Source organism: Erythranthe guttata, chromosome 7 (genome assembly GCF_056151865.1).
Source record: "Erythranthe guttata isolate IM_541 chromosome 7, IM_541, whole genome shotgun sequence".
NCBI classification, from domain to species: Eukaryota; Viridiplantae; Streptophyta; class Magnoliopsida; order Lamiales; family Phrymaceae; genus Erythranthe; species Erythranthe guttata.
The window spans coordinates 14,387,096-14,410,847 of record NC_142539.1 but is presented as its reverse complement, the minus strand read 5'-3'; the positions used below and the strand labels follow the sequence as shown (position 1 = coordinate 14,410,847).

General features: G+C 35.5%; 3 protein-coding genes across 4 annotated transcripts; 2 read left to right on the top strand and 1 right to left on the bottom strand.

The window, feature by feature from the left end:
- Nucleotides 1-1,419: 1,419 nt before the first annotated feature.
- On the top strand, nt 1,420-5,442 carry LOC105953963 (structural maintenance of chromosomes-like protein, putative (DUF3531)). The gene is made up of 9 exons (XM_088821017.1): nt 1,420-1,480; nt 1,907-2,259; nt 2,344-2,431; nt 3,687-3,772; nt 4,127-4,205; nt 4,286-4,345; nt 4,521-4,642; nt 5,057-5,128; nt 5,216-5,442. Exons 2-9 carry the CDS (start codon nt 1,919-1,921, stop codon nt 5,316-5,318), a joined length of 951 nt encoding a protein of 316 aa, XP_088677143.1. The 5' UTR covers nt 1,420-1,480; nt 1,907-1,918; the 3' UTR covers nt 5,319-5,442.
- Nucleotides 5,443-6,123: 681 nt separating this feature from the next.
- On the bottom strand, nt 6,124-12,868 carry LOC105953961 (putative disease resistance protein RGA3). Its single transcript, XM_088820352.1, is given in 5 exon segments — nt 6,124-8,096; nt 8,099-9,442; nt 10,337-10,417; nt 12,075-12,593; nt 12,595-12,868. Coding segments are annotated over 5 exon segments (3,987 nt in total). The 5' UTR covers nt 12,784-12,868; the 3' UTR covers nt 6,124-6,242.
- A 1,143-nt stretch (nt 12,869-14,011) lies between these two features.
- LOC105953965 (cysteine synthase) lies at nt 14,012-22,891 on the top strand. Of its 2 annotated transcripts, XM_088821016.1 has the most exons (11): nt 14,012-14,045; nt 14,996-15,409; nt 17,627-17,736; nt 18,157-18,214; nt 18,313-18,576; nt 19,268-19,405; nt 19,531-19,582; nt 20,995-21,074; nt 21,682-21,741; nt 21,868-21,948; nt 22,505-22,891. In XM_088821016.1, the coding sequence occupies exons 2-11, from the start codon at nt 15,170-15,172 to the stop codon at nt 22,595-22,597; spliced, it is 1,176 nt and encodes a 391-aa protein (XP_088677142.1). In that variant the 5' UTR covers nt 14,012-14,045; nt 14,996-15,169; the 3' UTR covers nt 22,598-22,891. The 2 variants fall into 2 exon arrangements, with proteins under 2 accessions (XP_088677142.1, XP_012833091.2); XM_012977637.2 differs by lacking the exon at nt 14,012-14,045 and having other exon boundaries at nt 14,986-15,409.
- The last annotated feature ends 861 nt before the right edge of the window (nt 22,892-23,752 follow it).

The window sequence follows — 23,752 nt, the reverse complement described above, 5'->3', positions numbered from 1 at the left end:
TAACTATATTAGCACTAGTAAAAAATCGAACTTAATATTATCTTGTACTCTCTCCGTTCCTAAACAGGTGTCGTTTTTCACCTTGGCACAAATCTTAAGAATCTCAATAAATATGTCTTGATTTTAGGAAAATAGATATTGATGGACCAAAATACCCTTGTTTATTAATTAATACAGGAAGAGTGCAATAGAGTTAATAAGGGTAAAATTGAAAAATAAACAATTAATGCAGCATTGGAATTGTAAAGTGGCAGATAATATGGAACAAAAAAAATTCTCAAAAGAGACAAATAGTATGGAACAGAACAAGTAATTTTTTTAGCTTAAACGAAGAGATTGTTGTATATCAATATTTAATAGTGTTAGAAAACTAGAACCATGATTAGTTTTGTGTGATTTACGTCTCTTCTATGGTTTGCAAGCTATTATACGAGAGTGTTGGTTTACCCAGTACACGTATATAGTTGGTTGCAGGTTTCTTTATTAGGAAAAAAAAAACAAAAGGAACTAGAACCAAGATTAAAAATTCAATGGATTGGATTATAAATTAACAAAACTCTAATTTTCTTTGAAAGTGAAATATGAATTGCAATTCCCTAAAAAAATGAAATCAGTGAAATCAGCTTAGGGCTGGTTTGAAGGTTTCACTGCTAGGCATATTAATAGAAAAGGAAATCAATGGTTTGGAGGTTTCTCTGCTAGGCATATTAATAGAAAAGGAAATCAAGTTGCCCATGAAGTAACTCGACTTTCACTTAAAGGTCCAAATCTTTTGCCGATTCTTCCTTTTGGTGATTCAAAATATTGTAAACTTTGAAGCTGAAGATTAATATAGTCCAAGTTTTCGCTCAAAAATATTGATTTGTGTTTTTTGTTTTGGGATAAAAATAAGAATTTCTGGAAGACAATTTGTAACCATAACGATCCAAGTAAATTACAAAAATCTAGAAATTAGAATTCTCGAAATTCGAAATGAAAACTTTTGTTCCAAAATTAGAAATTCTTAGATGCGACGAAATTTGGAAATTTCTTTTCACTTTCTATTGCTAAAAATAACATTTAACGGTGCTATAATTTTAACAGATGACTTGTAAAAATTAGGGGTCATTTTGTTTTTTCCCTATAGTTTAGGGAGTAATTCGATAAAAAGTAAATATGGGTCAATTTGTATGTTTTGGTAATTTTAGGGATAAATGCGATAATAATTATAGTATAGAGGAGGAAAGTGTATTTTAACCTTTGAATTTAGGGAGGAAGAAATATCGACTCTTAATTATCCAGTTCTTTTAAGCTTCTCCGGAACAAATTTACCTCTGCATCAGATTTTTTACACTCTACTTCAGTCGTCTGCTCCACCTCATCATCTCCTTGAACCGCCGTGCACCACCACCACCGCCACCACCGCCACCGCCACCACCACACCGCCACCGCCACCACCACCACCGCCACCAAATGCGCTGCTGCCATTTGCTGATTTGAGGTTAGGTTTATCTACACATATATAAACACTCGTACTAACTGTATCTGTTTGTTTATGCCGGTGCTACTAAAATACGCCATTCTTATGGAACCTGTGCTTTGTGTTCAACTTTTACCAATTTAGAGAATTTATTCATCATATTTTTCAATTTTTCGTGAATTATCGATTAAGCATTATTTCTAGAAACTTAATAATTATCTCTAACGCAGAAGAAATCAATTGATTAGAAAGACCGAATGTTAATTGTTGCTTTGTTTGTCATGCAGCGAATAAATGGGCTGTGTTTAATTTATTTGTAGCTTTCTTAATTTCGAATATTTATTAAAGCGTTCTTCCATTTGAATTTAAAATTCTTCAGTCTTTAGGTCAAAAATAAAATAAATAAAAGAATTTATGCTATTAACTGAGATGAAAATGTATATGCAGGTAGTAAAACAAATGGAAATGTCGTGTGCGTATACACAATGCTCGTGTTTCAGTACATGGAAGGAACAAACTTCTTCTTCGCGTCCACTCTCAGCAGCTCAATTTCCAGCGATGCCTCAAATTAATGTAAAAACACTTAATTGTAATCGAAAGCTACGGCGTCTGCCTACGGTAGCATTGGCACAGAAAACCGACACAAGTACAAGCAATGAAGATAATAGCAATGTTGTTCTAAACGAAAAGTCCGCCAAAGGGTCGGGGACTTCAGCAAGGGGCCGCCGTTTGCTGAAAGTTCGTGAGGAAAAACGGAAACGTGATTATGACCATAAGCACAATTATCCTGCTTGGGCAAAGTAATTTTTGCTTTTTTTTTTTTTTTTTTTTTGTTTTTGGTTTCTTTGATTGTATTTTAATATGTTGTATTGAATCATGTGCAGGGTGTTGGAAGATGCGTGTAGAAATGATTCCGAGCTTAAAGCTGTTTTAGGAGATAGCATTGGAAACCCTGAGCTCATGAGAAAAAAGGTTAGTTAGTGTTTGTTTGAACTGTGTCCTGTTGTTAAACGATAGGATTTGACCAATGGCAGAAAACTGTGTTGACCGTTCTTCATTTTTGGGTTGACTCGAAAAGTTTCAATTCAGTGTTGTGAAGAAAAATGTTCGTCTATATATTATTATTTCGCGTTCTGTTGATATTTCTTGTTTTAGTGCTTATATATAGTTAAATTTTACATTGTTATCACACTCAAAGGAACTTTCGAATAAGAATCTTATCTCAGAACAAATTTACGACAATGTAAAACACACAAAAAAAAAAAAAGTTGGTTTGGGTTCATAAAGTATAAAAATGAATGATCTGTGATTTGCAATGTAATTGAGGTGCCGTCGATTGAAGACTTACATAATGGCCGATAAATCATCGTTGTTTCATGTAATAAGGACCACACTGTAACTTCTACTATGAATTTAAGGGCAAAGTAATATTTTCGAGCCCTTCCAAGATAGTTGGGAAGGGCTTCATTGACTGGAGCTGTTGACTTACTAGCTGCATATTTTCCTGGCCCGACATTCTGAAATACTTACATTCACTAGTTTTTATTAATAAGCTAACACATAAGTGCATACTTAGGCTTTGTAAGTGTTATACGCTCTGTGCAAAATCTAAATCTATCGTCTTTGTGTTCTTGTAATTCCGGTCTTATATTATTGTTGTCTTTAATGTCATTGAAGTCCATCTTCTTTTGGAACAAAATGGGGTAAATTACAACCACCCCTGAGGTATGGTCAAATTACGAAAAAACCCTTCTTGTTTGGATAATGACATCTACCTTTCAACTATGAATCTTCTTACATCTCCACCCTTATGGTGTCAAATTCAACAGAATCATCTAGATTCCGTGGAGTGTTCTCTAGTTTGTACTCGTTTTTTGCAAAAATACAGTTTCAGATGCACCACAATATGATATATATACAAGCTAAAAAACATATCTTATGATCATCTAGCTTCAAAATGTGGAGCTCTAATCTAAAACGGGTCCAAAATTGAGAATATTCCATATAATCTAGAAGATTCCACTAAATTTGAAGCCGCAAGGGTGGACGTGTAAGAACATTTATAGTTGAGGGGTAGTTGGAATTACCCAAACAGGAGGGGCATTTTCGTAATTTTACCATACCTCAGGGGTTGGTTGTAATTTACCCAACAAAATGACAAAATGTACCTTTGCGAAGATATTTTTTGGTTTTCGGAATGTAACTTTGTTTTGTCTATGTTTGACAGGTTGAAGAAAGAGTTCGGCAGAAAGGGAGAAGTTTCCAAAAATCTAAATCCGGATCCGTCGTTGCATTCAAAGTTAGCTTTAGAGAGTAATACCTCTTACTTTCATCTAGTTTTATGCTTCTCCATTGAATCATAACAAATTTGTCACATATTCCGTATTTCCTTTGCCTTTGTCGCTTTCGTAATCCAGTCGGGAAACCAATATACTGAAATATTCTTCGTTAACTAATGGAAGAAAAATGAAGGATGTTGTATATAATATACACGTTTAGCATTCACGTTAAACAAATTATTATCTGTATAGAGAAGATCAATTTGACCTAAATTATTGCATGAATTATCTTCGTTGTTCGAGATTTTCCTAATCTGATTTATTATGATCGTTTGATACCTTTTAAATTTTAATAGATGATTATAAATTGTATTTCTATGATTTGCAGTTTTAATCCGCTTGATTCCTACATATGGTTTGAGTTGTACGGATCGCCTTCTGATCGAGATGTTGATCTTCTTGGCAGTGTACGTAAATTCTCCGTCTTTGTATTGAGTAGTATCTCAAATCATAAGTCGTTAATATCCGTGTGTAACTTTTGCAACAGATTATTCAATCATGGTATGTGATGGGTCGCTTAGGTGCGTTCAATTCATCCAATTTACAGGTTTGCCCTTCTCTCATATATATATGTTTCTTGAAAACCACATGTTCATTGTTCATTTTGCAAAAAAAAAATTATGAAAATTGTGCTTTTCCGGTATAGTAGTTTTCCGAATTGACAATAAAATGATAAATGTTCAAGAAAAAAAAGATGGTAAATAATCTCGTAACTGATGCAGTTGGGAAACTCGTCAATGGAGTACGATCCACTCTACGATGAAGACAAGGGTTTTAAGGTGATGCCTTCGTCATTTCATGACATAAGTGACGTTGAATTCCAAGACAATTGGGGCAGAGTCTGGTATGAGATTTTGGTTTCGCCTTTCATTTGTTTTATCTAGGGCAAATTACAGCCATCCCCCTGAGGTATGGCCAAATTACGAAAAAAACCCCTATTGTTTGGGTAATTACAGTCACCCCTCCTTTTAAATATTTTTACATAAAGATTATGTAATTCGGTTATTTACCGAACCAAATTGTATATCCAGTTCGGTAAACGGTATGAAATGTTGGCATACCGAAATTTCGGTTCGGTTTTACTGATTTAACATCCCAAATTTTACCTCTGTAATTACCCAAACATGATGGGGGGTTTCGTAATTTGACCATAACTTAGGGGTGGCCGTAATTTAGCCTTTTATCTATAATGTCACAATCTATTCTGGGCTTTCTTATTAATTAACCACGTTTTTTTTTTTTTTAAATGTGGTTACAGGGTAGACCTGGGTACAGCTGATTTTTTTTCAATAGATGTTCTTCTCAACTGCTTGACTGTGTTAAGCTCAGAGTAAGCCTTCCATTGTTTTTTCGAATAATTTAGTGTTCAATCGTAATAATGTGACTGTGCATTATTATTAATTATCTTTTACGGCAGATATTTGGGCATCCAACAAGTAGTTTTTGGCGGGCGGAGGATGGGAGACTGGGAAGATGGGATGACGAGTCCCGAATACGGTTTTAAGTCCTTCAAAATATGAAAAAGAAAATGGCGGGAAGAAATTATTATAAAGTTTCATAAATGTTCCTCTTAACTATTGGCAGAAGTACATCTTTATGTTAACTCTTGTTGTATTTGATTTAATGCATTGATTTTTTGCTCGACGTGTTCTTCTACAGCATTTTCTCTCTCTTGTCGATCATAAAGTATACGTCTTCGGACAAAAAAAGTGGATGGAGTGGGCAATTAGGGAGATTTGCTACTGTATTCGAAAGGTTACACAAGATCACTTATAGCGGGCGCAAGTGATTTTTTTTTTTTTAAATACTATTATTATATAATTATTATACTATATATTTTGAATAATGTAGTACTGTAGTCTTCCAAATTCTTTTTCTATGGTAAGAGTAGTTTTGTCATTGTAATGAAGCCAATAGCAAAATGCAAAATCTGATTTAAGGGGTGGTGTCAGGGGTGTGAACGAGCCGAGCTCGACTGTTTTGGCAGAGCTTGAGCTCATCGAGTATTTGTTTTTTTTTTTGGCTCGAGCTCGAGCTCGAGCCAAGCTTTTACAACAGCGACGGCAAAAGTTCTGAAACCAGCCCCCTCCTCCGTCAACCTCCCCCAAGGAAAGTAGAAGGGATCCTGTTCCGCTATCTTGGCTGGCTGCCTTGCTTTGCACAAGGCTTTTGCTGCAAATATGAACTTTTGGAGACAGAAGATTTTGTAGTGTACTTTCTTTAGAAAGAAAACACAAATACAACGGACGGACCTCCAAAATTCCGGGCTAAACCATTTCACGAAGAAGAAAGATGCGACATGGGAAGAGAAAAAACGGCCAAAACTTCGATAAATCCTTACACGTGCTAATTCAAATCCCATAAAAAAGAGTTTGTATATATCATCAATCAAGAAATAAAATATGGTAAATTCGACAAAGTAGAAAAATAAGTGTACTTACATTTCACTGAGCATTAGTTGGAATTCGATAGCTAGCCACTTCGACCTTAGGGATATGGGAAATCTTGGGCCACTCAGAATCATCATCATCATCATCATCATTGTCGTCATCTCCATCTCGTCTCCATTTTAGATTTAACAGCGGACAATAATAGATGCCTAACTCGGTTAATTTTGTGAGGCGTTGCATTGCTTCCTTAGACGGCAGACGACAAAAGTTCCTACAGTGGGATATTAATAATCTCTGTAGAGATGAGGACAAGTTGTTGTTGTTCCCAAGCCAATCCGACAATGCTTCCATCTCTCCGAAACCAGTTAACCACAGCCTAGAAAGAGCAGTGAGATGTTGAATCGAATCCGGTAGATCCCGACTACGCTCCGTCCCCCGCAACGTTAATTTACGAAGAGATTTGGTTGATGCTTTCAAGATGGCATCAACAATATCCGTCCAGTCTGAATCTGACTGGTCGCACGTCGTGGTTACATCCAGTATCCTGAAGCCAAGAGGCATACCAATCTCCGAGGAGGAATTAATGACCAGCGTCGCTGTCGGAACACCAACAATTGACAAACGTGATAGACGGGGCATTTTATGCAAACAATATCCAATCATCGTTCCAATATCCATCCTTAAACTCCCTAAACCCCGCAAATTCAAATCCTCGAGGGACAGCGCACACGACTCCATCATTTCTCTTTCCAAATCGACCAGCCCTTCGCAGCTAATAACACTCAGTTCGCGAAGGCAACTCAATCCTAGTAATAATTGCCGATCGTGTGATTCATGTGGATGTGGTATTGCCTTCAGATTTGGGCAGCTTTCCAGTCTAAGTATCTCAAGAGCACTGAGGCTGTGTAGATCATATGGTAGTTCTCTCATATTCGGACAATCGTCTATAATCAATATCTCAAGAGCACTGAGGTGGTGTACATCATCCGGTAATTCTCCGAGTTTCGAACAACTCTCTTCATGCATCTCCCTGATTACAGAGGTGCCGCCGCGTCGGAAGCAGGAAACTAGATGCGTTAAGTTGGTACATCTCCGTATTTCCAACTCCCTGAGATTTCGATTGTTGTGGAATAGCCAATCTGGGAGACACATCAATCCATCGATTGAATTAATTTTGAGTCTTGTCAGCGAGATTAATGTCATCCCACATATACTTGCCAGAGGTAACCCACTATCCATTCTATAAATCTCCAATTCTTTAAGGCATGGAAAATGACTCGGAGCACTCTTCAATTTCGTGCAACTATCAACCATCAAGTATTCAAGGCAAGGAAATACAACCGGTAGTTGATTCTCGGCTCCATTAATTGGCAATTCTACTTCCAACCACTCCCTCAGCTCTGACAACCCCAGCAACTCGAGCCTTTCAAGTGCCGGAAACACATTAAATAATGTGCTCTTGGAAACTCCGATACTTGATGTACTGCTGCAGTTGTCATCAATTCCGTAGAATGACGAACCTATGGATTTCACATTAGCCAGATTACGTAGATAAAGATTCTTGAGATGTGGCAAGCGTCCTAGCATTGGGAGTTGTTCGCATTCCATGCAACTTTCAAGTTTTATCTCCACCAATTTATTAAGCCCAGAAATATTACAATACCATGGCGGAAAACGTCTTCCTCTGAATCCATAAATTTTTAAGCTCTTTAAATCAGGGTGAGGTTGGAGGCCTTCCAACACAATTTCATCATTGTTTTCACCTTTTCTATCTTTATCCCACGTTAGCTTTAACTTGAATATGGTTGGCTTATGCAATAAATCTGCGCTCGTAGCCTCTTCCTTGCTTTGCACCTTTTCAAGATTATAAATCTCTAGTTCCCCTACAAGATTTTTCAAGCTCCTAACCTAAGTTCACCAATTCCACAACCCTTTTCATCGCCCACTCCAAAGTACGGTAGTGTTCGAAGAGAAGTTAATCTTCCTATCTCTGGAGGTAATTCTATTCGAGGAATGTGGAGATGTCTTAAGCCAGTCAAGTGTTTCGTTGTCTTTGGCAGCTTCTCGAAAACATAACATCCTCTAAATGTCTGCAAGTGATAGAGTTCGCCAATAGAGTCCGGTAAACATTTAATTCTTGTGTGTGAAATGTCAAGACATCTCAAATGTATTAGCTCTTTAATGGTACTTGGCAACTCTTCACCACCATCACTCACCAGAATTAGAACATGCAGCGATTTGAACTCTGAGAACATGCGTGCACATATTTTACCATTGAACAGTAACGAACGAAGACATCTTGCTTGTTCGTCTGGGACATCACTCGATTCAACACTAATAGATTGCAGACCCATGTACCGAACTTGATCATTTATCCTTGAATTTAAAATAGAGGATGCTAGATCATGAACAAGATCATGCATGTTGTAATACGTTATATCGGTATAGAGTCCACGGACACTTCTCCCAAATTGTAACAACGAGTTTTGTAAAAGAAGATTAAAGAATTTGCCGCCCATGTTCTCCATATCATCATTTCCTCCAAGAAATCCCTCTGCCATCCAAAGCTCAACCAATTGTTCCTTTTCCAAATTAAATCCTTTAGGAAATATGGAACAATATGCAAAACACCTTTTGAGTGATGGTGACGACAAATGATTAAAACTCAGTTTCAAAATATTCGAGACCAAATTTTCATCTCCTAAACCTGAGAGCCAATTCTTTTCAATAGAGAGCCACTCATCAATCGATTTACCACACAAAAATCCCCCAACCACGTTGGCCGCCAACGGCAAACCTTGGCATCTTTTTGCAATAGATACCCCAATGGTATTAAATTCTGATCCAACATTACTTTGTGGAAAGGCTTTTGCTTTAACTATGGACCAACACGCATCTTTTGACAAGTCTTTTAGTTTATGAATACCAAGTGTAGCCACCAATGAAGCAACATTTTCAAGTCGCGTAGTAACCATGATGCCATTTCCTGTAGCACAACTAATGTTTCGCAAGGAATTAATAAAATCATCCCATTTTTTCCGATTGTCATTCCAAACATCGTCGAGCACAAGTAAAAATCTTTCGGTTCCCAAATATTTCTGAAGCTTTTCAAGAAGAGCTTGTTTATTTCCAAGTTCAATGTTCTTTCCAGTTAAGGATGTAAGAATCTTTTTGAAAAGAATCACGACATCGAAATTTTCAGAGACGTTGTTGGGTATCCGCCCGGAGAAGACAAACCACACAAAATCAAAATACTCATATTTTATTAGAAACAATTAAAATATAATATAATATAATAAATCAACAATTAATTAATTAATTATAGCATATGACAGCAACTTAATAGAACGAGTTATGAAAGCAGAATGTGAAATCATCGTATCCACAATATTTTATTCTAAATATTAATGCCAATTAACATAGAATATAATATAATTTATTTAATGCTGAAAAATGAATAAGCTAAGGGTAAGGAACAGAACCGAGCAATTCACACAGAATTGCGAACGATAAATCTCCGACGGCTGCTCCGGCGGGGATCAACTTTCCGGCTCAGTCTTCAATCTCCGAGTCCTCGTCCAAGATCCAAGTGAGGCCTCCAACACTCACGGCAGCCACACACACGTACACACACAGTGTATTCAACGAAAAACACGAAGAAAACGAAATCCCAAATTCAAACCCTAATCTCACCGGTTTATCCCTAAAGAAGTAAGCTCGAATTCATTGAAAGAATCGAGCTTTGCTTCTCAAAAAAAGGTTTCTCTCTTTCACTCTATTTTTTCCCTCTCAAAATACACAAAGTATTTTCTCGACTCTATTTTTCCTCTCGTTTTTTTTTCGTCTCTTCACACAGAAAAAGAAAAGGGTGCACTTATACGCCCAAATCATCCACCAAATTCACGAAGAATTAGGTAACAAATCACCAAGATTTGTTGAGAGAAAAAAAGGGGCAGATTTGAATAATTAATCTGCTGTAAAACAAAACACCGAGATAAAAAAAAAAGGTCAAGAGAGAATAAAAGGGAAAACCTAGTGAGATTGGGCTGACTTTAATTTTGGGCTCAAATTTTGTGGGCTGCTCGTAAGTGGGTTGCAAGGTGGAATTTTAATGGGCCATTCACAAAGAATTCATTTGGGCCACATACTCTACAAATCTCCACCTGGCCCAAATGGATCATCGGGACCCTTTTAGGAGAAACGAAGTCATCATTGCCGTATGACACTACCTGCACTCAAAACACAAAGTTAGTACAAGTTTTAAAAACAAAACACAAAGTAATGCAAAAACAAACAAAACACAAAGTAATGCAAACACAAGCAAAACATCAAGTAATGCAAAAAACAAGCAAAACACAAAGTAATGCAAACACAAGCAAAACACCAAGTAATGCAAAAAACAAGCAAAACACAAAGTAATGCAAATAACAAGCAAAACACAAAGTAATGCAAACACATATTCTGTTGCCAGATAAAAAAATCACCCTTTCCATCGAAAGGAGCTAAAGATAACATAGACATAGATCCCATATTCAAGTATCACAAAGATAGCAAAATCACCAAGATTAAATACCAGCAGGATCAACACACAAGAGAATCACAAAGATTCAATAAACTTTAGCAAAATCGAATCACAAAGATTCACAATTTTTTTTTTCAAAAAATCACACAATTATAGAATCACAAAGATTCACAATTTCAGAGCAAAAACGGATCACAAAGATTCCAATTTTTCAAATATCACAAAGATAAAGAATCACACAGATTCACACAAAATATTAGCGGAAGCAATAAACAAAGAATCACCAAGATTCACCAATACCAGGTATAAATATCACAAAGAATCAATCAACTCACCAAGAGTAGAAATTAATACCTGAGCGAAACCCCTGGACCAGGGTTTCGTACGCCGCTCCGGACGGACCCTTAACAACGCTCTGATACCACTGTTGGGTATCCGCCCGGAGAAGACAAACCACACAAAATCAAAATACTCATATTTTATTAGAAACAATTAAAATATAATATAATATAATAAATCAACAATTAATTAATTAATTATAGCATATGACAGCAACTTAATAGAACGAGTTATGAAAGCAGAATGTGAAATCATCGTATCCACAATATTTTATTCTAAATATTAATGCCAATTAACATAGAATATAATATAATTTATTTAATGCTGAAAAATGAATAAGCTAAGGGTAAGGAACAGAACCGAGCAATTCACACAGAATTGCGAACGATAAATCTCCGACGGCTGCTCCGGCGGGGATCAACTTTCCGGCTCAGTCTTCAATCTCCGAGTCCTCGTCCAAGATCCAAGTGAGGCCTCCAACACTCACGGCAGCCACACACACGTACACACACAGTGTATTCAACGAAAAACACGAAGAAAACGAAATCCCAAATTCAAACCCTAATCTCACCGGTTTATCCCTAAAGAAGTAAGCTCGAATTCATTGAAAGAATCGAGCTTTGCTTCTCAAAAAAAGGTTTCTCTCTTTCACTCTATTTTTTCCCTCTCAAAATACACAAAGTATTTTCTCGACTCTATTTTTCCTCTCGTTTTTTTTTCGTCTCTTCACACAGAAAAAGAAAAGGGTGCACTTATACGCCCAAATCATCCACCAAATTCACGAAGAATTAGGTAACAAATCACCAAGATTTGTTGAGAGAAAAAAAGGGGCAGATTTGAATAATTAATCTGCTGTAAAACAAAACACCGAGATAAAAAAAAAGGTCAAGAGAGAATAAAAGGGAAAACCTAGTGAGATTGGGCTGACTTTAATTTTGGGCTCAAATTTTGTGGGCTGCTCGTAAGTGGGTTGCAAGGTGGAATTTTAATGGGCCATTCACAAAGAATTCATTTGGGCCACATACTCTACAGACGTGCACCCAAAAACGGTTAACGAAATGAGTTTTTATTGTTTCGTGATGAAACACTTCACGAGCTACCGTTGATTTTCCGAGCCCCCCCATCCCGACAATCGGAAGGATAGAGAATACATGATCGCCATTTGGAGGAGTAGTCATCATCTTCACAATTTCGGACACGTCATTTTCTCTTCCAAGAAAAATTGGATCGTTACCGAACGAATCAGTTTCTCTGCCAGCAGATGGGCCTTGTGATCCATCAGCTTGAGCATTTGCACCCGCTACTATGTTTTGAAGGCCATAGTTGCTTGCCTCCTTGTTGATCTCTTTCAAATTTTTATTGATATCCTCGATTTTATGTGCCATTTTTAGACGACGAATATTGCGTGGGAAGAAGAATCGTACCTTTTTCTTGATTTTGTGTTGGGTATGATGATGAATTGTTTCGGAGAGATGTTGATAGTCGAGCTCATCCAAAACATTATCGGCATCGAAAGCGACACCTTCGAGCTTATGCAACCAGAAGTTTGACAGTTCCGTTGGTGATTTGCTTGTTCTCCGCATCGTTCAAGAAACTTTGAATCATGGTGATTGAACTTCTTAGCTTTTTTAGGTCTTTCTTGAAATCTCGGAAGAGGTCGATCTGCTTCTCCAGAACTGAGATCAGTCTTGGAAATAAAACTTCAAGGGCGGCTCCAACCGGAGCTGCTTCCATTCTTTCAATTCCTTGAGTGTGTGAGTTTGTGTGTGTGTGTGTGTGAGAGTGAGAGAGAGAGAGAGAGAGAGAGAGAGAGAGAGAGAGAGAGAGAGAGAGAGAGAGAGAGAGTTGTGAGATTCAAAAGTAGGACATGCAGATCAATTATTGATACGTATTTAAATGCTGAAAATCATTACCAAGAGGCAAGAAATATATATTCGAAAACGAAAAATCATTTAATACACTATTTGATCTTAGAATGCCAATATTTCAATTTAACTAATTAACCAAAGTTGAATTCAAAATTAATTAGACATGTTACAATATTGTTTACCTTTCACAAAGAGAAAGTCAATGGCGAAGACGTGTTAAATCATGTTGTAGTTAAATAATGATACTACCTACCATGCATAATATTTCCTCAAATACTACAAAAGTCGTCTCATTGACTTCATCTTCTAGTTTATATAGCTATTTAGATTAAGGATAATTAGCAACACCCCTAATTGGAAAATTTATGTAAAAACAATCTCTAAAAATATTAATTAGAGAAAATCCCTTTAATCGACTATGCTCAGTTGTCGGTTAATGTTAATTGCTATATCTTTTGATTCATTTTCAGATTTTTGGATATTGATCAATTATTTCGTCAGGCGTAGTTGGACTTGGGGCACATGGGTGGTGTGTTTTGTCAATCCATTGTCCATTTGTATAAATTAATACAATTTTTGTATATTGGTTATTTTGTATAATAGTTAATTTTGTTTAGTTGTTTTTGTTATTTGTTTCTGTTGGTTATTTGTTTGGATTCTTTTAGTTGAATTGTATTGGGCTTTTATTGACAACATTACAATTGTTGTTATTACTTTTAGTAATCAATTTCATTGTTCAACTACAAATTTTAGGAGTTAGTTTGTTAATCGACAATGTCTTAGTTGATTAGTACACTTGACAGAAAAAAAAAAAAAGTTGTGTTTCAATAATTCAACCTTTTTGGTCATTTTTCATCAAGTAACCGTTAGACTGTCAGTTAAGAAAGTGGACGGCACATACTTGATTATGTTAATAGTAAAGAAAAATCAACGGAAATAACACAAAATGTTAAATTGTTAAAACATGAAGGACTAAATTTTTGTTTTTTTTTTGTAAACAAGGGGACCAAATATGTAATCGAGGTTAAATTTAGGGGCAAAAATCGTAATTTAAAAAAACTTATAGAGTCTAGACCGAATCCTCTCTCTTCCATACAATCCACCCTTCGACAATGGTGAATTTCAAACGTAAAATATCAATTACTTCTTTTAACATTCCAATTTCTGAGGTCGTTTTTCTGTTAGTACTAACGGAACCAAGCATGTGCATATCACCTTTTTAACTGATGGACTAACAGTGAATTGACAAAATGATAAAAAAAATATTAAATTATAGAAACACGAGGGACCAAAATGTTTTTTGCGAACATGAGGTAGCAAATATGAAATCAGTACAAACTTAAGGGACGAAAACTATAATTTTACCGTAAAAAAAAAAAAAGACTTAATAGAGTAGGGCTGGGACTTTGGGATCGGGATTCGGGATCCCGTCCCGTCCCGATTAGAATTTTACTATTTGGGATTAAAACTTCGGGAATTCGGGATTACGGGATTCGGGATTGGGATTAGGAACAAATACGGGATCGGGATTCGGGAATTGGTTCAATCCCGATCGGGATATTTTAATCCCGAATTAGGAAAAAAGAAAAAAAAACTAATAAACACACACACACACATACACACACACACATATATATATATATATATATATATATATATATATATATATATATATATATATATATATATATATATATATATATATATATATATATATTTGTCAAGGAGATGAGAAATCCAATATAATATAACGTTTCAACTTATTTTTAAATTTTTCAAATTTCATTTGTTCCAAGTTTTGTGGTAAAAATAAATAGTGCAATAATAATAGTATGTATATAATATATTCAAGTTGGTTTAATGTATAAAATAATACTAATGAAAAAAAAAATCAATATTTCTTAGTTTTTAGCCAAAATATGGGATTCCCGATCCCAATCCCGAATTCCCGAAATATTTAGGGATACCGATATTACCGGAATTTAATATTATGGGACGGGATTGGGATTTAAAATTTCTATCCCGAAAATCCCGAATTCCCGAAATCCCGTCCCGAATTCAAATGGTGAATTTCGAAGGTAAAATATCAATTACTTGTTTTAATATTCAAATATCTGAGGTCGCTTTCGAGGATCTATCTGCTCTATTTCAGAACCTCATCCTACATCCTCCTACCTCTGTCAGATACAATACAATCATCTCACACACAGTAGACACGCATTGAGCGTGAGAGAGAGAGAGAGAGTGGTGCTATGACGATGTCTTCACTGGCGAGAATACCGTTGACTTCTCTGTTCACGGCCGTTGACAAGTCGGAACTCTGTTCGCCGGAATTTTCCGCCGCCGGACGGTGTCGTTTCCGATCCAGAAAGTGGGGTTGTAACAAAGGTATTAGCATTGGCTACGGTAATGGAGGAATTGTGTGTAAAGCGGCGTCTGTCGAGCCCCGGGCGGTGATTGAAGGGCTCAGTATTGCTGAAGACGTAAGCCAGGTGAGATTATCACTTCTCTCTCTCTCTCTTCTCTCTCTATGAATTGGAGTAACATTAGTGTGTGCTTAACTATTTGGATTGAAAGTTATTCTTGGGTGAATTTGTAATTATGATATATGTCTCTATGGTTTTGAATTAGGGGAATTATGCAACGTCAAATCACATTCTTTTTACTTATAAGAAAAACAATCTCAAAAATTGGAAAGCACAAAAGTTGTATATTTATTTATGGGCTTTCCATCCCGACTTGAATCATTTTCAATAGTAGTTAGTACGAGAAAGTTGTGATAAAATAAATTACAAAAAATATTTTATAGTGATTTTGCTCATAATTCGCAAAACTTCAATGTTCTAGTTGTAGTGGTAAGGTTTACCGGGTAAATAACCCTTGGATATTGGGCCTCGAATTTTATGACAAACACCTAAATATAAAATATTTCGAGTTAAATTTTCATCGTCTTCTTATTTTTCACTTGAAAAAATTAAGTTAAACATGTATTTCCAGTTTTCTTTTTTTCGTATGAAGTTGAAGGTTCTCTTTCGTGCCACAAGTTTGCACCAATTTTGGTCGCCATGTTAAAAAAACACATTATGTTTCAATAATTTGACACTTTTGGTCATTTGCGTCAATTTACTGCAGTTAAGAGAGTGATGACAGATAAGAGAGTGATGGACACATGCTTGATTGCGCTAGTGCTAACAGAAAATTGACGGAAATGAACAAAGGTGTTAAATTATTGAAACATGAAAGACTAAATATTATGGAAATGACCAAAAGTGTTAAATTATTAAATAATTTTTTTTTTTGAACATGGACCAAATGTGAAATCAACGTAAACTTAAAGATGAAAGTAGACATGTGTTTTTAATATATAAATAATGGGGATTGGAATGATACTGCGGTCTAGCTTCTAGATTAGATAGTTCTGTTCTTGGATTGGAATGCTGGCAGCTTCACCGTGGATTAGGGGAGATGGTGCGGATTCATCTACTTTGATTTCCATTTCATTATTTTCACTATTTTATACTTTCTAACGACTATAGCTAATAGAGCAATTGGATTTTGATTTTTTGATGCAAGATGGGTAGAAGTAAGTTCTTACATGACCTTCTCTTTTTTCCGCTACCACTATTTATTGATTTGATTTTTTCATTGGATTACAAAATCATCATCTTTTTTGTTGTTTTATGATTAGTTGTACTGGGAATCAGAAAATAATTATGCACGGACCAAAATCTTGTAATTTTTCCTGTTTTTATTTTTGTTGTAATTGTATGCTAAATTATGGAGAAGATGAGATATTGTAGAAATGCTTTAATTGCTTGAACATATTTGATAGTTACAAATGAATCACAAAGTTCCTTTTTATACTACTCCACTTAGTATGGTGGTGATCTAACAAGCACCACTACTATTTCTCTAGAACACTACAAACAATTTCTAAAAATATTTACATAGGAGAAGCTTCCAGTAACTCTCTAGAATGTTCCAAAATCCTTACAGAAAATGTAGAAGTGGGTCTACTTGGGCCATTTTCTTAGGTTTAGTAATGGGCTGGCCTCGCTGGATCATAAAAACTCTTGACACCAAGAAATTGTGCTGTGTTTGTGCTCATAATAGTTCTCCCGCCTTTACTTTGTTTGTAGTAGTTTAACCAAATTTGTTTTAAATCCATAAATTTCGAACTTAGTGAGCATATCGGAAGTATAATTTGAAGTCTATATTAATATAGGTAGTACCTAAACAGTCGCATGCATGACTTCCTTAGTACATGAGTTCATTTGGTTCGTGTATGACCTTTCTCACAGAGTTCATGTACTACTACTTAGGTTCAAATATTTTATTTTAAATATAAGTATTAGGTTGGATTCATGTTGCATTTATCCTATAAATACTCATGTAATCTTGCCATTTGAGATATGAAAATTCAAGCACTATTCTAGCAATCTGAGAGGTCCTTACAAATCTCATAAGGTAATCTAATGTGAATTTGCATTGTATTTCGATCTAACAAAGTTCGTAGATGTGCTTTATCCATCTAATGGGTACCTACATTTTTAGATGCATTCATGATTTTAGATATATGCAATCAGTGACATCATTTTTTCGTGTTTCCTGTCATCTATAATTTTCTTGCTACATCATATTTTTGGTAGTCTTATGCATTAGTTTATTTATTTGTTAATTTTCTTTCAATGTTCGATGCTCTATAACAGCTTATCGGGAAGACACCTATGGTTTACTTGAATAGAGTTGTAAAAGGCTGTGTTGCGAATATAGCTGCAAAGCTTGAGATTATGGAGCCATGTTGCAGTGTCAAGGACAGGTGAGAGAGCAATTTTCGTTTCACATTCTAACTTTAGTGGGAAAATTACAGTTTTCATCCTCAAGTTTGCACTGATTTCACATTTGTTCCCCCTATGTTCACAAAAAACACATTTGGTCCCTCATGTTTCAATAATTTAACAGTTTTGGTCATTGTTCGTCAATTTACCGTTACTCCATCCACTAAGAAAGTGATCGGCACACGCTTGATTCCGTTAGTACTAACGGAAAATCCACTAAGAAAGTGATCGGTGAACATAAGGGACCAAATGTGAAATCAGTGCAAACTTGAGGGACAAATATTGTTATTTTCCCGAACTTTAATATATGCTGCATAAGATAATCACTTCATCATTGAGCTAAAAACTAGTCTTCATTATTCCTTTGACGGCTTTAATCGTATATTTCTTTCACTTTTCAGGATAGGATACAGTATGATAACCGATGCTGAACAAAAAGGGCTTATAACTCCCGGAAAGGTAAGATGGTGAACCATAACTTTTTTTTTTTTTTAATAAAAATTAATGTTAATGATTTAGTATTTAGTGACTGTGTAATAAATTTGACTATCTGCTAGACTGTTTTGGTTGAAGCTACAAGTGGAAACACGGGAATCGGTCTTGCGTTTATAGCCGCATCAAAAGGGTACAAGCTTATACTGACAATGCCTGTATCGATGAGTCTTGAGAGAAAGGTTCTCTTGAGAGCTTTTGGAGCCGAACTTATTTTGACCGATGCAGCCAAAGGTGTGAACGAAGCTATTCGAAAAGCTGAAGAAATAGTGAAGAATACTCCAAATGCTTATATGCTTCAACAATTCAACAACCCCGCGAATCCCAAGGTGTTTTTTTTTTTTTTTTTTTGCTTACATCCTTCTAAGTTGTTTGGTTTTTCGTGGGTAAAAATAATTTTCTTGCATCCGATTTTGGAATAATATTTTTCACTCAGAATTCCAAAAGTTCGGATTTCTGATTTTTGGAATGGAATTGGATTACATGCTAGATTCTGATTTTCGATCCAATTTTAATTTATGAGAAAAATTTTAAACTTATAATATCAATATTATTATCCATTTATAGGTGAATCGGTGACTAGAAAAATGGAAATTCCGAATTCCGCCAATACCGATCCAAAGATTTTCGATTTTGGAATAAGTTTTTTTTATTTTAATTCAGAAATTCCGATTTCTGATTTTCCTAACGGAATCAGAAAAAATATGTTATTTTCAATCCAATCCATCCGATTTCCGCCCCTACTATTGATGGATTCTTGAAACATCATAGTATCAATCATTACAATATTTTGTGATGTGTTCACATTATTTTGATGGTATCTGATACATACCATAAAACCGTACTTTTGGATTTATACAACATTTAAGACGAGCGTTATGGGGATGTATTCTACTTACATAATAGACGCGAATATATATATATATATATATATATATATATATATATATATATATATATATATATATATATATATATATATACACACACACACATATATTTATTCATTTCTTTTTTCAGATTCACTACGAAACCACTGGCCCGGAGATATGGGAAGATACGAAAGGCAAAGTGGACATACTCGTCGCAGGTATCGGCACCGGCGGAACTATTTCGGGGGTCGGTCGTTATCTCAAAGAACACAATCCTAATATAAAGGTAAAAAAAAAAAAAAAAAAGAAATTCCTAATATAAAGGTAGCGTATATATTTTATTTTCGATAAGCTCTACTATATATAATTGCTATTATTTATTTATTTCATTGCATGCTATTATTTGATTAGGTTATTGGCGTGGAGCCCACAGAGAGCAACGTACTATCCGGTGGAACTCCGGGTACGATATAATTTATGTTTTGTAATTTATGAGTATAAAGTTGCGGTTTTTTTTAGGGTAAATAGCATTAAACCACCTAAACTTTTTGAGTTTTTGCGGATCACCACCTGAACAATTTTTTTTTGCACAACTTCACCTATACTCAATTAATTGTGCCACTTTACCCATTTTTGCAGGTTTGCAGGTTAAAATGACCTGTTCTCAACCCATGTGCGTCGCACATGACAAATCCAAGGCTATTGACGTCTTTTCCATTTTTAAAATTGAATAAATGTTAAATAGAATAAATAAAAAATAAAAAAACAAAAGAAAAAAAAAAGAAAAAAAAACAACAAAGGTCTTCGTCTTGTTCACCTGCCTTGTTCACCAGCAGAAGATCCACCATAGCTACTACTGCTGCAATTTTATTTCCCCCAATCACCACCATCATCAGACCAACAACAACAAAAACGCCGCCATTTATCCGTCGATAATCAGCCCTAATTTCACATAGCTCCTCCTCATAAACTCATCAAGGCCAACGGCGTTGGCGGCGGCATATCATATTCAACCACCCCACCCTACTCATCTAACTCACAACTTTCATCAACCATTTCTCTCATATTGCAGCCGCTCACCACCAGGAACCAGCTCTGCCCTCTTGCACAACCACGAAGTTCACCACCACCACCACATCTTCAAATCCGCCGCCATCTTGACTGAAATTGGACCTAAAATTAGGTCAAAAATGTTCATTTAATTTCCCCCTTTCCCCGATTGAGGTTATATGAACACTATTTTCTCTCGATTTCTTCCTCCGAATCGACTAGATCTTCTTCCAACGAATGTAGGATTAGATGAGATTCTCACAATTGAGGCCGCCCCATGCCGCGGCGGAGGTGTGCGGCGCTCGACCGTGAGATCGGGTGTGCGCAGGTGGGCGGTGGGTGGTGAGATTGGTGCGACGGCGGTGGTAATCCTTGAAATTGCAGAGGCGAGAAAGTGTTTATGTCGGTGGTGGTTTGTTCGGAGTTTTCGGGCCATGGGTTCAAAATCCAGGCTGAGTTGCTGGGAACAAGATGACATTTTACTTTTTCTTTTTCTTTTTTTAATTATTCTATTTAAGAAAATTCCATTTCAAAAAACAAAAATAAAATAAAATAAATAAATTAAAATTAACATTTATTCAATTTTAAAAATGGGAAAGACGTCAATAGCCTTGGATTTGTCATGTGCGACGCACATGGGTTGAGAACCGGTCATTTTGACCTGCAAACCGGCAAAAAAGGGTAAAGTGGCACAATTAATTAAGTATAGGTGAAGTTGTGCAAAAAAAAATTGTTCAGGTGGTGATCCGCAAAAACTCAAAAAGTTTAGGTGGTTTAATGCTATTTACCCTTTTTTTTATTAGCATCTGTAATTTGAAAATGCAGGTCCGCACAAAATTCAAGGGATTGGGGCCGGTTTTGTACCGCAAAATTTGGATCTAGATGTGATGGATGAAGTTATAGAGGTCCGTTTCGACCCACTTAGCATTTTATATATAGCTTCTAAATTAAAGGGCAAATTGCACATCACCCCTAAAAATTTCTAATTTTTGCACTTTGCCCCCTTAAAATTTTAAAAAGTGAATGCCCCCCTTCAAGATGTTATTCTTGTTGCACATTGCCCCCATATCAAAATTTCAATGGATTATTGATCGTAATTGAGTATTTTTGTTGCACATTTCCCCTTCATATGTTATTTCTGTTGCATGTTACCCCTTAAAAACACTATCTTTTTGCACATTGCCCCTTTAAAATGTTATTTTTGTTGCACAATGCCCACCAAAAATTGGCTTATGGGGCAAAGTGCAACAAAAATAATGCATTGAAGGGGGAATATCTAGTTTTTCAATTTGTAGGGGGAAAGTGCGAAAATGGGAAATTTGTAGGGGGTGAAGTTCATTTAGTCCGAAATTAAATTATATATATATATATTATATGCTATTTTGTCTAAATCATGAAATTATTCGGATCTTGTTTATTACTTCTGAGTTAGTTTGATATTTGATTTATCGTTCATAGTGAATTTGAATCGAACCATTTTAAAGTTACTTATTGTATTTGTTTTGTTGCTAGATATCGAGTGACGAAGCAGTGGAAACGGCCAAGCAATTGGCTCTTCAAGAGGGCTTAATGGTTAGTGCTATATTCGGAACGAGTACTATTTAAATATGTAGGAAGTAAATTACATCTTTCGATTTGAACTAGATTTGAGTTACTGTAGTGTGGGGTCGTTTAATTTGTTTTTTGGAATTTTCCCAGGTGGGTATTTCTTCGGGAGCAGCAGCTGCTGCTGCTATTAAGGTTGGAACGAGACCCGAAAATGCTGGAAAACTAATTGCGGTACGTTGAATTTTTTTTATTTTTATTTTTATTTTTTTTTAAATCGAGTTTACGTTTATTGTTTTTAATCTGGTGTTCTACGGCTATGGATATCGGGTCATCTGAATTTAAATGCGACTTTTGAGATGTCTATATTGAAAAATACAAGTTTGATACATAGATGGTGGGAAATTTACAGTTTTCATCCCTCAAGTTTGCAACGATTTCACACTTGGTCCCCCATGTTCACAAAAAACACATTTGGTCCCTCATGTTTTAATAATTTGACACTTTTGGTCATTTCCGTCAATTTACCATTAGTCCGTCAGTTAAGGTAGTGATGGGCTCACGTTTGATTCCATTAGTTTTAACGGAAAATTGACGGAAATGACTAAAAGTGTTGAATTTTTGAAACATGAGGGACCAAATGTGTTTTTTGTGAACATGGAGGACCAAATGTGAAATTGGAGCAAACTTGAGGGACGAAAACTGTATTTTTCCCTATAGATGGATGAATTATACAAACACATTAGGGCCTATTTTATCTGTAATTTTCTAAGATTGTGTACTTTTGCAGGTGGTATTTCCGAGCTTCGGGGAAAGATACTTGTCAACGGTGCTTTTCGAGTCCATACGAGTAGAATGTGAGAATATGCAACCCCAATTGTAAATATCATCAATTTTACATAATCTACGTGAAGTGAATAATTCGAGAGAAGAATTAATCGAATAATAACAACTCAATCTGAGTTCTCATCACAAGTCATCATTCTTTGATTCTCCCAAACCAAGAGAAGAACCGACCGAATAAATGGGGATCATCATTCGAACATCGACAATTTCCAATTTAAACGTAAAACGTTAACTTATTCACGTTTGGCTTTTTTTGTGATAAATCTCCACTTTTAGCCTCTTCTTTGTCATGCACTCTTTCAGATTATGAATCATTTGATTATTTGAATAATTGACATTTATAATTATCAACAACTTATATGACTGGCAAACAAGGCATCTGGTATAAGCTTTGGAAAAAAACAAACAGAACTAAATCTTGAAGAAATACATGTATACATTAAAATTTAGCAACTCATTCTGTCATTCATACTTGCATTTACATCCACATTCTCCACCAAATAGAGTGATTGAACGAAGAACGCATTATCTTGTACCTCCTTTACATTCATAAGTGGCGGAACAACTTCAGTTTTCCTATAATAATTAGGGTAAATTACATCCACACTTTTGAGGTATGCTTAAATAACTTTAAGATCCCTATGGTATCGATAATTACACTCGCCCCTAATATATAGTTAGAAGCTCTAATCTGATAATGCACTGGATATGTTATTCCAATACAATTCTAATGGACTATTAAGAAGATGAAATCTCTACAACATTTCAAAATCTTTACAAAAACTCATGTGCAAGTGAGTCTACTTGGGCCATTTCTCGGCTTAAGTAATGGGCTTGCCTGTTGGATCATAAAAAATCTTGACATCAAGAAAATATGCAAAGTGTTTGTGCTCATAATAGTTCTCCCCCTTTACTGTGTTGGTAGTAGCTTAACCAAATTTGTTTTACGAGTATAATTTTATTTTTTTCCATCAAGCTATCTTTTCCTCTTATTATGTTTTCCATGGGTTCTCTTTATTAGGAGTTTAGTGTGCAATTAGTACTCTTGTATTATATCGAATTGCAAAACAACTATTCTTTGTTATTTTAGTACCGCTGGTCAGGGGGTTGCGTGCTAACAAAATTTGAATCATAAATAATAAAGATAGGGGTACTAATTGCAATAAACACTTTTTATTAAAATAAACTTAGA